Source organism: Phocoena phocoena, chromosome 19 (genome assembly GCF_963924675.1).
Source record: "Phocoena phocoena chromosome 19, mPhoPho1.1, whole genome shotgun sequence".
NCBI lineage: Eukaryota > Metazoa > Chordata > Mammalia > Artiodactyla > Phocoenidae > Phocoena > Phocoena phocoena.
The window spans coordinates 51308824-51323714 of record NC_089237.1 but is presented as its reverse complement, the minus strand read 5'-3'; the positions used below and the strand labels follow the sequence as shown (position 1 = coordinate 51323714).

Genomic DNA, 14891 nt, shown 5'->3' with positions numbered 1-14891 from the left:
CGACCCCTGCCTGACAAACCCCGATTCCGTTTGGATCACGCGCCCTTCCAAAGTAAGCCCCGCCCCACTTGCTCAAGTCCTGCCCAGAGATTTAGCCACATCTTCTTTAGGCCCCACGGCCCTGCCCATTCGTTCAAGGCCACGCCTCCCCTCCCTCTCAAGACCTCCCACTTCCCTTGCTCCTTTCCCGGTCCAGTAGCTACTCATAGGAACTCTCATTCTCCGTAAGGCCTGGGCTTCCTCCTTCCCCAAACCCCCAGCATCCCACTGAGAGACTTAAGGCTTGTGGTTGTGGGTGTTTTAATGCACTGAGCTCCAATACAATTCTCCCACCTTTATGGCTAGCACAACCAGATATTACCAGGGCCCCCCTCAGACGACAAATTCAACCAAGGTCAAGGCCAGAGTGAGGTCCAGCGTCTGTCCGAGGTGCATTATCAGCCTTGGCTTTTAGAGTCCTCGACCCTCCCTCAAGCGGTGAAGAAGGGGAGGTCCTCTCAGTTATCCAGGCTCATGAGTAGAGCAGTGCCCCTCTTGATCCAATGATCAGATGTCATGGTCCCAGAGCGGAGGTCGATGCCAATGACAAACGATGCGCGGTCTGAGCTGCCTGCCCGGTTGGGATAGTAATAGCAGGGACAGGAGTACATGCCTTCGGGGAAGGAGAGGAGAAAGAGTCAGACCCTGGAGCCTCTGGCAGAGCAGGGCAGGAGCAAGTGTGGGGGAGGGGTGGAGCAGAGACTGGGTTAGGATCCAAACTAGGGATGGAGCCGGCAAGCTTGAGGGCACTGTCCCACCCTTGGCACTCTTCTTGCGGCTCTCTGTAGGCCGGAAGTGGATCGTGGGCATGAGGCAGACAAGCTGCATGGGCTCTGCCTCCACCAAGCAGGAGTTCTTCCGGTCCCAGCCAGCACCCTCCAGGTATAGGCCCCGAACCCAGACACCATCCTGGGGAGACATGGGGGCAGGGTGGGGGGAAATCTAGACCCTCGGTTGCCAGCACCCCTGTCCTGCCACCTCTCCTTTCCCACCTTTGCTCCCAAGCACCCTCCTTCTCCACCAGAACCCCCTCTGCTCGGAACCCCGAGCACATCTGGCTCCCACCTTGGGTGGATACACTAGGTTGCTGTCGTCCACAGTGGAAACAATAAACTCCCAAGAGAGGCTGTCCACTGAAATCTGGGGATTGAATGTGAGAATAAGGGAGGACCCCCAAAGAGGAGAGCAGATACATATCCCCAGCAACCATCCCCACCACACTTTCCACATTGCTCACATTGTTTTGGCGAGCTGAAGACTGCAGGACAGCAGTGAGGAAGCCGGTGGGAAAGGTGAAGCCAGACAGCCAGAAGATCACAGGAGGCCGTGTGCGGCTGGCCCACAGCTCAAACTGTTCCACACGCATGGCCAAGTCCCGGGTCCATGAAGCCAATGGCTTTTGTGAGGGATATGCCTGGAGGAGGAGAAGGCAGTGTGTGTTTATTCGTTCACTTATTCATGCATTCAAATCCTTGTTTCAACACTTGGAGCAGCTATAAGAAGAATATATGCTGTCAGCCCCTGTTCCCCAACCATAGTTCGGCACAGCTCTCCAAAAGCCAACTCCCAGGAAAGAAGCATAAAATGACAACTATTAACAATAGCACCAGTAATATTAACCAGTTACCATTAATGAAGCACCTTCTAGCATTGTGCACAGTACAGGGGATCCTTGAAACATCCTTGGAGAGGCTAGGAACTTACCCTGAGTAAGTTTCTAACTAAATAACTTTTCAAAGTCAGTCAGTAAAGGGCAGAGTCAGATTTCAACCTTGAACCTGTCTGGCCCCAAAGCCCAGGCTCACTGCTTTTTGCTATATGCTTCCTTAAAACCAGGAGGTCGCCGGCCCAGGGGTGAAAGGAGAGTTCATTGTTGGATTAGGATCAACAGTAATGTAATCTTGCCTTTCCCCAGAGTGGAGGGACACGGGCATCAAAGATGCAACTGAAAACCTCTTCCAGGCTTGTAGACATGACGATGAGGCCCTGGATGCCTTTTTCTAGGTCTGTCAGTGAGAACCTGAACAGGGTAAGGTGGAGGGTTAGGGATGGGGTGGGCCTGGGAGAGCCATCATAGGCAGGCAGTGAAGGCCTTTCCTCGTGCTCCCCCACGACGTTCCACAGAACCGCCCTCCATCTTACAGGATGGTCTCCAAAAGCTTGTTGTATCTCTGAATCTCCTGAAGAAGCACCACATTGAGTGGGGAGGGGTCCATAGCCAGCAGTTTTCGGGTCCCTTCATAGTCGATCGTTTCAGGGATCTTCTGTTTCACATCAGCAGCCAACTCAAGGACCTGCCGAGGCAGGAGCTCTGAGCTCTGAGTGCAGACCCCTCTTCCTCATTGCTTTCCCTCCCCCAGGTGTCTGTCTGTCCTTACCTTCTCTTCCCGGTTCTGGTCTCCGGCCATAGTGGGTGTAATCTGGGGTTGCAGGGAAAGCAGAGTCTCAAAGAGAGTGTGTGCCTCAGTGATCTGGGAGGCCACATCTGCATTAGGGTGCTGGCCAAAGGTCTCGGGGGGGTCCATGCTGGGCAACATGCTAATGTACTCCTTGTATGAGGCCAGGCTCCCGTCCTTGGGGATGAAATAGGTCTCCAATACTGACAACCTGGGGAGCCACTGCGTAATTATCACTGTGTCACGGGGACTCTGGGGCTCCCACGCCAGGCTGAGACCCCATTCATCCAGCTCCCTGCTCTTGCTCCAGCCCCCGCCCCACAGCCCCACAAAGCCTGCTTCTCCCATGTCACATTCTCTCCTCACACACTTCCCCCACCCCCAGTGCTGCCCGCTGCCCCCACCCCATTCAGCGCGCCCCTCACCTGTAGGAGGGGGTTGATAGAGCCTGCTCACAGAAGTAGTCGTTGATGTAGGTGGTGAGCAGGCGCCGGTCCCAGTCATCCGTGACGTGTCCGCCATAGTTGACACCAGCGATGAGGTACGTGAGCGCATCCCAGGGCGTCTCCTCGTACTCGTCCAGGTAGAGGCTCAGCAAGTTCTCTGACACCTGTGTGTGGTCCCAGCCTGAGCTCCCAGCCCCACACACAGTTATGGCAGGAACCCTACCAGGGGCGCTTTAACACAGGCTTCCTGTCAGTGGCTATTCCTGCAGGGCAGCCATGGGGCAGGAAGTGTAAGGAGACAGGGCTGGGATGAGGGACCCTGGTTAGCACAAACCTCAAAGTCGGAGTCATTGAAGCCACAGATGATGTTCCAGCCAAGTTGCAGGAACTTTCTGCGTTCAAGTAACACAGAGTGGAAGAAGCACAGTGCAAACAGCAGCTTTTTATACTTGGAGGGTTTGGAGCAGCGGGAAAACTGTGGTTCTGTCATCAGTTGGTAAAGACGGGTCATGTTGGCCTTTAGGCCCTGGGGACAATAAAGTACAGAGGTGGGATGACATGCATCTTGCTTGGCCCTGCCCCTAGCACCGTCGTGTACAGTTGTGGAGGTTGCTCACTGCACAAGGGCACTGGCCGAAGGGATGAGTGGAGGCTGAAATCCAGCCCTTGAGCTGCATGCCAGGACGTGCACTCATTCACGGGGCTGCATGCCTTTCTCTAATTCACACACGGACACTGTATGGACTAGGGGCAGCCCTGTCTTCTTGTCTCCGCCCCCCCGCCTTTTGATCCCCTCAACCACGATGTTCTCAATGGTGGGTAGGCCAACTCAATTTGGAAGTGCCAGAAAATACGAACAGAAACATAAATGTGCACTACTGATGAACAAAAATGTACACAACTATGGGCAAAGGGTCAGTAGATAGTGTCTCATCAAGGAGGAACGTTCTATGTGATTGGATTTATCAGGCTTCATGAACAGGTTGGGATTTGGCCTAAGTCTTACAAATGGGAAGGATGTGACGAGGCTGAGAGGAGGGCCTGAGTTTCCCAGAGATGGGAAGAATTGAAGAAATAAAGGCACAAAGGGGAGATAAAGTGAGAAGAGAAGTCTAACTGAAATCAAGTGCAAGTGCTCAGGTGGGGAAAGAATGGCCATGAGCAGATGGAGTGCAATAAGAAGGGCAGTTTTAGCCGTTTGGACCAGACTCATCAGGTATCCTGAAGCCATTTCTGTCTTAAGTAGGACAGTGATATGCTTAAAGAGTATTTTAAGAAGACTCATATATGATGGACAGAATAGAGCAGGGAGAAAACAGAAGTAAGAACATTGGATAACCAACAACAAAAAGAAAATATAATTTTAAAACATACCATTTACAACCGTCATCAAATTATGTAAAATACCATGAAACCACCGAGTCCTAACCACTGGACCACCGGGGAATTCCCTTTACACATCTTTATAGCGAAACTTACAAAACTTTATTGAAATAAAGAATAGGGACTTCCCTGGTGGTGCAGTGGTTTAGAATCCGCCTGCCAGTGCAGGGGATACGGGTTCAGTCCCTGGTCCGGGAAGACCCCACATGCTGCGGAGCAAGCCCGCATGCTGCAACTGCTGAAGCCCGCGCGCGTAGAGCCTGTGCTCCACGACAAGAGAAGCCCGCGCACCACAAGGAAGAGTAGCCCCCGCTCGCCGCAACTAGAGAAAGCCCGTGAGCAGCAACAAAGACCCAACACAGCCAAAAAAATAAAAAATAAATGGAGAGACCTACTATACTCATGGATTGGGAGGCTCAATATCCTAAAGATGGTGATTTCCCCCAAATTGATCAATAGAATTTTTCTGGTGAAAACTTGACAAGCTTGTTCCAAAATTTATGTTGGAGAATAAAAGGTCAGGAATAGCCTGGAGAAGGACATTGGTGAGGGGACTTGCCTTCCCAGCTATCAAGAATTATTATAGGGCTATATAGTAATTAAGACAGTTCACACTGACCAGTGAACAGAATAAAGGGCCCAGAAACCCATCTGTATATATATGACATGATTGAGACATTTAACAAAATTGGAATATATAATACATTTAGATTAAAAGAGTGTATCAATTTACTGAAGTTGGCAACTGTGCTTGCAATTATATAAGAAAACATTCTTATTCTTAGGACTGAGCCCTTTACACTGACATACACTGAAGTATGTAGCAGTAAAGGGCCAGGATACATGCAATGAACTCTCAAACGTTTCAGAAGAAGTGTGAGTGAGGAGAGAGCGAAAAACAGAGAGAGATCAAATGATAAGGCAAGTGGGACAAAATGTTAACAACAGATGAATTTGGGTAACATACATGTGAGAGTTCTTTGTACTATTATTCTTACAACTTTTCTGTAAGTTTAAAATTATTTCCAAATAAAATACTTTTAAAATATTGGCCTCTTTGTCAGCTTCCAAAAGAAATCTGGTTGCACCAACTATACCCTGAATGTCCTACTTTCTCTGAAGGTTTGGTGGATCCCAGGAAGGTTCTGTATCACCAGCAAGTAGCATTTCACAGAAGGCTCTCCTGGGCTGAGCTAGAACAAGGCCCTCTCCTCTGGTGACCCAATCACGGCAGAGCCATCCTCTCTGACTCCTCTCTCCTCCTGGGTTTTGCTCCAATTCATCATTGCCTCCACACTCACTGCTTATCATGCCGACCTAAACAGCACCCACCTCAGGGCCAACACATCTCTACCCATCACAGAGGGTGGGGCTCAGCCAACAGAGGGCCCACGGGCTACCAAGGCACACACCTCTCTTAGAAGGCAATAAGAAAGGCTCTTAAAAAATGAACTAAAAAAAAAAAAAGTTCTGTTTCTTTGGCAACACATTTCTGGACCGTTTGACATTTTTAAATGGGAGTACAGAATACTTTTGTTGGCAGAAAAGAATATAAATAAAAATCAACTTTAAACATATATTTTTAAAAAATTAGTGGCGCCATTAACAAAAATGGGATGAGGAGATAATCTACGTGGAGGATGACTTGTTTTGACAGCGTGGGATTTATGGTGCTGGTGTGCTGAAAAGAAATGCTTCGTAACCAGATGGAATTCAGACCCTGCAGTGAGTTTGATACTGCAGCCAGAGATGGGGATTGGGGTTGAAATCAGGAAGAGGACAATTTCTCCATCAACTTGTGAAAGGAGGAAATGTAGAATGAGGACAGGACAGGAGAAAGAAAGAAACACAGAAGTAATAAATAATGTGGCAAGAAACAGAGGGGGGACCAGGAGTGTGTGTCGGGGAAACCAGGGAGAGGGACAGTCAACTATGCCAGCTGCCTTCAGGTGGTCAAAAAGGATTTAATGATGAAAGACATCCACACACCTGTGCATTCATAGGGTCCTCATTTATTGAGCACCTACTACATGCGCATCCCTGTGTTAGTCACAGGATGAGCAAAACGGTGAGGGGGAAGAAAAAGGCATGGCCTCTGCTCTCTTCTTGGAGCTTACAGTCTAGAAAAGAAGTCAGGCATCAGCCAGGATCACACTAATACGTGTAAAATTCCCCACAGTGGGAAGACCAGAGGGAGTGGTGAAGGTTTTAGGAGTGTTACCTAGACATGGAGGTCAGAGTCTTCCTGAGAAAGTGCTGGCGGGGCTGAGACCTGAAGGGGCAAAGGAGGGGACGGGGAGGAAAGCAGGGAGGGCAGCACATGCAAAAGCCCCAAGCAGGAGAATACAGGGTCTATCAAGGAAGAAGAACAAAGCAATTTAAAAATCAAGGTGTAGGTAGAGCAAAGAAAGTGAAGGGGAGAGCGGCGACCGACAAAGCTGGGGAGGCGCCCGCTGGGGCGTGTGAATAGGGTTTTGATCTTGATTAAAAGCAATGAAAAGTGACTAAAATAAGTTTTAAGTAGGAGGTAAGTGGGTAGGATGCAGCAACATGATCAGATTTTAAATCTGCAATTCACTGATTGCATTCAATGGTGACCTTGTAATATTGGAGATAAAATTTTCAATAGAGTTGGAGGGAAGGAAGGAGAAAGGCCAGGAAGTGACATCAGGGTAAGAATGTAAGGAAATGTCGGGAGGAGGAAGGGTCTGAAGGGTCCAAGCGCTAGTTATATACACTTTCTTTGCCTCCATTTCCTACCTGTAAAATGGGGGTGATAGTATTTACCTGATAGGTGTGTGTGTGTGTTAAATGGATTAATAAATGTAAAGCATGTAGAACAATGCCTGGCACATAATAACACTCAAGAGATGTTAGCAATTACTATTACGTTCTAAGAGTTTGGCACACAGAAGAGGGAAAGGAGGTGGAATTTTTTTAGAGGACAGCAGAATCAGAAAAAGCCGCGTTGTTGTTAAGGTTAAACCCTCTCTCTGAGGCCTGGAAGATGAAAGGTAGGCCAAGATGGCACGGTCGCTGCTGGCTGTCAGTTGCCCATACCTTTGGCGGCTCTGTGGTCATCTTGATGCTGGCCTGCAAGATCGAGATAGGGAAGTCTGGGTGGGGGCTGGAGCTGAGCCAGAGGCGGAAGGAAGGGTGTGGATCCTCCACCTGCAGCTGTTCCACCAGTTTGTCCAGGTTAGGCATCCACGACAGCGACAGGTGGCAGTTGGCCAGGAACACCCAATGTCCTGCAAGGAGATGCTGGATGCAGTGGGAACCACTCCCTATGCCCCACCTGTCCCTCCACTTTCCACCTGATTGTGTGTGTGGTGGCTGGGAGAGATGGGGTTCAAATGCTCAGGTGCCACCCCTGGGGCCTTCCGGAGAAGTGGGAGCTGCAGTTACAGCAGGGCGAAGGAGGTGGGAGGTGGTGGGCAGTCGGGCCAGGGACACAGGTGGGCGCAGAACAGGATGGATACTGACCCTGAACCACACCCTCTCGGAGGAGCCGAGCCGCGATGGGGGCCTGGCCCTGGCCCAGAGACAGGGCATGGAAGCGCTGGGCCATGCCCGTGTGCTCTGCCAGCTGGAGCAGGGTACTGGTGGGGTCCACGCCGGGAGACAGGATAAATATGAGTGGGGTCCGCGGGGCTGAGTCTTCCATCACCTGCCAGCAGCACAGGCGTGGGCTCAGGCAGAAGGCCGGGTGAGGCAGTGGGACAGAGACTGAGGAAATGCGGGCGGCAGCCTGGGACAGGGAGAGGGAGGCGGGAAGGAAACCAAGCCACTGACCAACTTCATGTTTAGCACAGGCGGCTCAGTGAAGCGGGAGCCAAGGTTGGAGACGATGAAGGAGGTTACGCAGGACGCCACGCGGTCCTGGCGCAGGGAGCGAACGATCAGCATCCGTTGCATTTCATTGCAGGCGTTCTCCCACTCACCTGCGGGGGAGGTGAGTGATCGCAGGGAGAGTGAGTCGGGAAGAGCTGGGAATGTAAACAAAGGGGCACCTGCAGGAACGCCGGTCAGGAGGCAGATGTGCTGAGGGAACTTGGGAGAGAGAGGGGAGGGATTAGAGAGAGAAGAGCGGGCACGTGGCTGAACGAGGGCAGGAGAGAGGCAGGAGAGGGAGGCCTGGCGCCCAGGCACCTGGCAACATAGCCTTCTCCGGGGTGGCGTTGGTGTACCACAGGTTCCAGTCACGAGGATACTGTTCAAAGGAGTTCATGAGCCCGTGGAAGTTGGTCAGTTTGTCCAGCTCTGTGATGTTATCCCAGTAGGCGTCTGCGAGCCAGCTGGTACAGGGGTTATCCATTTGGCCCTCGCGATCCAGGACCTGGGGGTGGGAGGGTGGCGAGAGGAGAAAACGATTGACCGGGAACAGCCCAAAAGGAGCATTCTCTCTTTTTTCAAGGTGGAAAAGCCGTGATGAGTATTTCATGAAACAAAATGAAGAAATAAATACAGGAATCTGAGGTGGATCGGAATCCACCTTTATTGGGGAAATAAGTGGGGGGGCGGGGGTGGGGGCTAGGTCTCTGAGACGCTGTGCGGAGGTGCCACAGTCCGAAGTTAAGAAGCGGGCGCCCTCTGGTGGTTGCCTGGCAACAATGCCTCTTACCCGAATGATTTCAATTGCAGCCTCACCCTTGAGAGAAGCACAAACTAACTGTCCACTCACTCATTTACCCTTTTTAACAAATATTTGTTGTTCACCAACTATGTGTTTTAAGCACCTGGGACACACCACTGAACAAAACAGACAAACACCTCTGCCCTTGAGGAGCTTATTTTCCACCATGAGACAGCGGATACTGAACCAAAAACATAACAAGTAAATTATCTAGTACGATAAAGGTGGCAGTGCCATGGAAAAAGAGAATAGGTTGAGGAGGATAAGGCAGATTGGAAGTGCTGGGGGGTAGTCTGAAATACTAAATAAGAAAGTCAAGGAAATCTCAGTGAGGTGAGATTTAAATCAAGACTTGAAGGAGGGGAGGGGGAACAGCCAGTGCAAAGGCCCTGGGGTGGGATATGCCTGCGACAAGAGGAGGCCCGTGCAGCTGGAGTGGACGGAGTGTGGAGCTGGGCAGCGGGGGATGACATCAGTGATGGGGCATCCATTTTCAAAGAATCTCTCTGGTCGCTGTGTTGAGAGACTAGGGGTGGCAGAGGCTCTTGCTAAAATCCAGATGAGAGGTGAAGTGAAGGTGGCAAAAGGAACGAAACTGTTGTCCAAGGAGGGTGTGCTGACGGCTCAGGGAACCGTGGTATGGTTGGCAGCTTTAAGGGCCCACCTGAGGTGCACGGTCATGGATTTAAAGTGAGTCCAGTCGGTGTGGGCATGTTTTTCTCCAGTCAAGCTCAGCTGCATGGGTCACACTGGGACAGAGGGGAAGGAGAGCTGGATCTTACCAGAGCAGTAGCTTCAGCGAGCAAATGCCACACCGTGCGGTGGGGGGGCGGTGGGGGGGCGGTGAGGGGGGGCAGTGTGCAAAGAGGCTGAGGGTGTTGACAAGGGAGAAAGTGTAATGGTGGCCACGAAATTAGGCTGGGGAAGGAGTGGCCTGAGAGGCAGTGAAAGAGTGGCCAGCTCATACCAACCAGCTGGTCGCAGGTAAGGGGCCCAAAGCCCCGCCTGTAACTCGGGCAAGGAGGCACAAGGCAAGTCACCCCCCGCGCCCCCCCCCCAGGAGTTTTTCAGGCGCCTGCTCCTGCCAGGGTTCCTCCGCACTTGCGCACTCGCTGGAGCCTCAGGCCTTACCCTCTGGGTGTGGAGTCCATCCCCAGCCTTGTCCGCCCCACCCTCGGATGTGCCCTCCACTCCACTCACCACGCCCCCGCGCAGAAAGAAGTTGTATTCATCCATGTTGAGTTTGCCGGAAGTCTCCAGGATTTTGGCACACATCTGGAAACTGAACAGTAGCTTGTGGCGCTCGAAAAGCGTGCGGCAGGTGTACCTGGGAGGGACAGGGGATGGGGGGGCGGGAGGTAGGGTACTCAGCATGAATGCTTTCTGAGAAAGGACCAGACCATCACACAGCCCTACACAGAAGGAGGGCCTTACTCAGCTTCGAGTCCAAACCTCTCGTAAACAGCCAAGCATTCGGGGCACTAGAGAGAGGACGTGGTTTTCCCAGAGTTTCCTCAATAACGACTGGACCCCTGCTATGTGCCAGGTACCCTGCCAGGTCCTGAAGACACAAAGATGAACAAGCACAGTCTCTGTGCTGGAGGAAGTCAGGTAGAGTGGGGAGGACAGGCGAGAGGCCATCGGGGCTACCATAGGACGTGATGAGTCCTATACAAGGGTGGCAGCCACCTCCCTGCCTGGAGCGGAGCTGCCCGGAGATACAGCCGAGTTACCGAGTGATTGGCAGAGAGGAGAGGGGAGGACGCCAGGGAGAGCTCAGAGCACAAGCGAAGCAGGCAGTGGGGGCGGGAAAACCATGGCGTGCAGGCCGGTCAGCGGTGCTCAGGCATCCAGCATAAGGAGGGGAAAGGTGAGGCTGGGAGCCAGGTGGTGGCCAAGGCACGGAGGACTTTGTGGCCATTGGACACGAAACCACCACCGAAGAGTGTAAACCGGGAGTGGCATGGCCAGATTTCTGTGTTTGAAAGGCTCACGCTGGCGCCTACAGGAGGACAGATTAGAGAGGGACAGACTTGGAGGCAGAAGGACCTGTTGGGAGCCCGTTGGGGAATTCAGAAAGAAAGATCACGGCGGCCTCCACTGAAGTGCAGTCACGGCACTGGGGAGACCCGGGTGGGGTGGGGGAACAGTTTGCAGAAAGCATCATGGGCAAAGCCTGGTGACTGATCTGAGGGGTGAGGGACAGCGAAGAGTCAGGAACATCGCCTGGCTTCCGGCTTGGGTGCCTGGGAGGCGGGTGTTGGTGCCGTTCAGGGGTGTGGCCCCGAAGAAAGAGGGAAGCTAACGAGTTTGACGTGAAACAAGCTGAACTTGAAGGGTCCGTGGGAAGTCCAGGCAGAGGGGTCAGGAACCTCGCTACTCAAAGTGCGAGCCACAGACCAAGAGCCGCAGCTTCACCTGGAGCTTGTTAGAAATGCAGGCTCCCAGGCCCCAGCCCAGACCTACTGAATCTGAGTCTGCATTTTAACACGACTCCCAGTGCGTCGTGGGCACGGGAACCGTTTGAGAAGTGCTGGTATAGGAGACGGTCCTACACACAAGGCTAACGCTCAAGGGAGCCCCGAAGAGAAGATACACTGGAACAGGGACTAGTCAGCCCGTGGATGATGGTTAGACCCCGACCGCGGACGCCACCCAGGGGAAGTGCATGGAGAGAGGAGCAGGGGGACAAGAGCGGTGGCATGGGGCAGCACGAAGGCACAAGTAGCCAGAGGGCTCGGCGTAGAGCCACTGGGCCTCCCGCCGAGCTCGCGCGGCGCGTGGGGAGGCGCGCAGACCTGTAGACGGCGTAGGTGTGGTACTCGTTCAGGTAGTCGATGCGGTCCTCCAGCTTGTTGCTGCGGTGGCTCTTGTCGATGCTGAGGATAAAGAGGCTGATGTAGGCGTCCAGCGAGAACTGGTACATGGGGTCGATGCGGCCCATGTCGTTGAGCACGAAGAACAGCACCGAGGCCCGCTGGGCGCAAGGGCGGTAAGCCTGTGGAGGGGGCGGAGTCAGGGCCGGAGGGGCGGGGGCTCGGGCAAGGAGGGGGCTGGGCCGGAGGGCGCAGGGGCTCACCTCGCGGGCCAGGTCGATGTTGATCTCCGTGGTTTCGCTGGTCTCTAGCTGCTTTGTCACCTCCGTGGCGGTTATCTTGGAGGTCCGCAGCGTGTTCACCAGCTGCACGTCGTCTAGCAGGGAGCCTGTGGCCTCGTTCAGCAGTCTGGAGGGAAGCCAAGAGGCACGTGGATGGAGAGGCTTTAGGGGTACTGGGCTGGGGTCGGGGAGTGGGGAGACCGCCCCCCATCAGCCCCCCCGGGGCTGTAGTCCGGCCTGCGAGCAGACAATCGGGCCGCGGGTTGGGGGAGGCAAGGTCTCACCGAAGGATCTCGTCCTCCAGCTCCTCGAGCTGCCTCTTGCCAGCGGCGATATTGACGACCAGTGAGTCCTTCTGCTCTTCCAGCTCCGGCCGCTCCTTCCGGACCACGACGCCCAGCAGCTGGGCCTCCAGGCCCTGGGATCGCCAGGACTCGTGGTGAGAATCCCACCGCGGTGACCTTTACCCGTTTCATCCCTTTACCCCCTCACGCCCCGCATCCGCAGCTGCCCGACACAATCTTAGCCTTTTCTCAATCCTGCCGGACTCTACAGCCCTCCCGGGTTCACCCTAGTTCAGTCTAGGCATCAGCCCCCACCCACCTGTTCTTTGACAGCAAAGTTGACAATGGTGGTCTTGGCTGAGGTCTCTGGGCCGTAGTGGGGGTTGGAGAGCTTGGTGGTGATGTAGAATCGGAAACTGGTATTGTATTCCACCTCCTTATCTCCGATGCGCATCAGCAGGCGGCCACCTGCACCCACAGGAGGGTCAAGGGCAAGGAGCCCACGTGACCAGGTGTGGGCTGACCCGTTGTTCCCCAACTGGAATCCAGTAGCAGCGACTCAGCCTGCCCTAATGTCCCCGGCCCAGGGCTGTCTGAATACAGGGACAGGTAAGTAGAGGACACAGCCAAAGACCCAGCCCTTTCTTCCCCTGGGTCCGACTCGGCTGGGCTCTAGGATTTGTCCTTCAGACCAACCCCACAATACGCCTGGGCCCTCACCAGTTCGAGCTACAGATTTGTTGAGCACAGGGGTGAGTGTGGGGTCCAGATATTCCTGCACGTTCTGGAGCAGTACTGGGTGTCCAAACTGGATGGCCTTTTCTAGGACTCGAAGGTAATCGCTCATCTGCAGATCGATGATCTGTAGGCCCTAGAGAGCAAGGAAGAAGATGCAGGAAGGAAGATGAAGGAAGAAGAAGAGCAAGAAGAAGAACTGCTGCAGGATCCAAGGGGGGTAATGGCCTGAGGGAAGGACCTCAGGAAGACTCAGGCTGGGGAAGAGAATATAAGGGGACAGATCAGTCCCCCAGCCTTATACCTGACTTCCTTCCATGTTCTTGATCCATTTCAGGGCCTGGGCCTGAGGATCAATCATCAGTGCCCACCTGAAGGAGGAAGCGTGAGTCAGAAGACAGGCTCTGCCCTTACTCAGCCCCGTGCTCCCAGCAGCACACTTACCTGTTGCCACGGGTGACAATGATGCCATTCTCAGTGGAGAAGGCATCCGAGGGCAACCCTTGGAGGTTCCAGTCCCGAACTTTGGTAGGATTGGACAGGAATTTATCAAAGGTGAAGTGGGGTGAGCAAGGAACTTGCAGCTCTGAGATCTGGGTGAGAAGAGCCCCAAGCTTCAGCCTGGAGATCTGAGCCCAGCACCCCTGCCCCTTCCCTACATCTCTGTTACTCCCAAAGGCCACAGTCTCAGAGCCCATGAGCTCATTCATCACGCCTAAGCCCTGCCTCACCTTCCTGATCCAGATTTGGTTGACGATCTCATCCCGGTAGTTGGTCAGGAAGGGTCCCATGTAGGACAGGAAGGCAGCTGCCAGGAGACAGTCTCCCACCAGGTAGCCCAGATCCCCCTCCAGGCCCTGGAGGACAGCAGGGGAGGTGTAAGGCTGCCTGGGCCCCCAGCCTGGAGACACCTGGACTGCTCTGAAGGCACTCTCCTCTGGACACTAACCAGATCAGAGAGAGTCTTCGCCACTCCTAGACCCTTGCACCCTGAGAACTCTAATCTACTCTCACAACTTTTGAGTTCCCCATCTTTTTTTCCCTTTTCTTCACATTTGGGCCACACCATGCGGCTTACAGGAATCTCAGTTCCCCAACCAGGGATCGAAGCCGGGCCATGGCAGTGATAGTGCCGAACCCTAACCACTAGGCCACCAGGGAACTCCCTTGAGTTCCCCATCTTTAACAGCAATGTTTATTTCTTACGATAAGGCCTAACCCTCTTGTGAAGCCAGGAGCTCACCGAGGGTAGAGACGAGATGCCCCAGGTCGGTTTCAATCTGGCCAGTGGGCTATGTCAAGGGTCCTCGTGTGTGCTTTCCAGCCCTACCTAAACACAGAAGCAGATCCCCCATGGTACAAAAAGTCTCTCCTTCTACTATTCTCACCAAATGTCAGGAGGTGGAGGGGAAGAACTCCCATGCCCCATTCATGGCTGTCCCTTCACCCAAGTATCCCCATTTACCCCGCCTGTCCCTCAACCTAAACGGGATGGGAGCTCTTGGCACTGGTGGGCAGGGAAGAAGGACAGCCAGTTGGTGCAATGATCTCACCTTCACGGTCTCCTCCCATCGGGCCTTCTCGCCAGCCAACCCAGACACCAGCATCCCGGCTCGTTCCAGCTTCACCTCCATCTCCTCGGACTTCTTGCGAAGCTCCTCCTTCTGTGCCAGCTTCTCGTCGTACTGTTTCTTCAGCATCTCCAGTTTCCCGGCCACCTGGGAGGAATCAGAGTACAGGGATCAGACACGGGGCTTGAGGCCAGATTGTCCTGGCTTCGGATCACCAGTCTGCCGGGTTGTGGGAAAATGAACCTCGGGGAAAATGATCTCTTTGGGCCTGTTTCCTCACGTGCAAAATAAGAACAATCAACAC

At 53.6% G+C, this 14891-nt stretch overlaps 1 protein-coding gene across 1 annotated transcript in view; it reads right to left on the bottom strand.

Annotated features, from left to right (window-relative positions):
- Positions 1 to 345: 345 nt before the first annotated feature.
- The window catches only part of DNAH2 (dynein axonemal heavy chain 2), an 85475-nt gene continuing 70929 nt past the window's right edge, over positions 346 to 14891 (bottom strand). The window contains exons 63-85 of the mRNA XM_065897238.1: positions 14570 to 14734; positions 13748 to 13873; positions 13461 to 13609; positions 13321 to 13387; positions 13002 to 13152; positions 12601 to 12749; positions 12282 to 12415; positions 11980 to 12124; positions 11699 to 11898; positions 10101 to 10227; positions 8417 to 8603; positions 8060 to 8208; positions 7751 to 7934; positions 7325 to 7515; positions 3216 to 3407; positions 2861 to 3045; positions 2418 to 2646; positions 2182 to 2333; positions 1945 to 2059; positions 1277 to 1453; positions 1105 to 1179; positions 798 to 948; positions 346 to 652 (exon numbers count right to left, since the gene is read on the bottom strand). Of these exons, the coding sequence (XP_065753310.1) occupies positions 498 to 652; positions 798 to 948; positions 1105 to 1179; positions 1277 to 1453; positions 1945 to 2059; positions 2182 to 2333; positions 2418 to 2646; positions 2861 to 3045; positions 3216 to 3407; positions 7325 to 7515; positions 7751 to 7934; positions 8060 to 8208; positions 8417 to 8603; positions 10101 to 10227; positions 11699 to 11898; positions 11980 to 12124; positions 12282 to 12415; positions 12601 to 12749; positions 13002 to 13152; positions 13321 to 13387; positions 13461 to 13609; positions 13748 to 13873; positions 14570 to 14734 (3555 nt within the window). The 3' untranslated portion in view covers positions 346 to 497. The remainder of the gene's footprint in view (positions 653 to 797; positions 949 to 1104; positions 1180 to 1276; positions 1454 to 1944; positions 2060 to 2181; positions 2334 to 2417; positions 2647 to 2860; positions 3046 to 3215; positions 3408 to 7324; positions 7516 to 7750; positions 7935 to 8059; positions 8209 to 8416; positions 8604 to 10100; positions 10228 to 11698; positions 11899 to 11979; positions 12125 to 12281; positions 12416 to 12600; positions 12750 to 13001; positions 13153 to 13320; positions 13388 to 13460; positions 13610 to 13747; positions 13874 to 14569; positions 14735 to 14891) is intronic.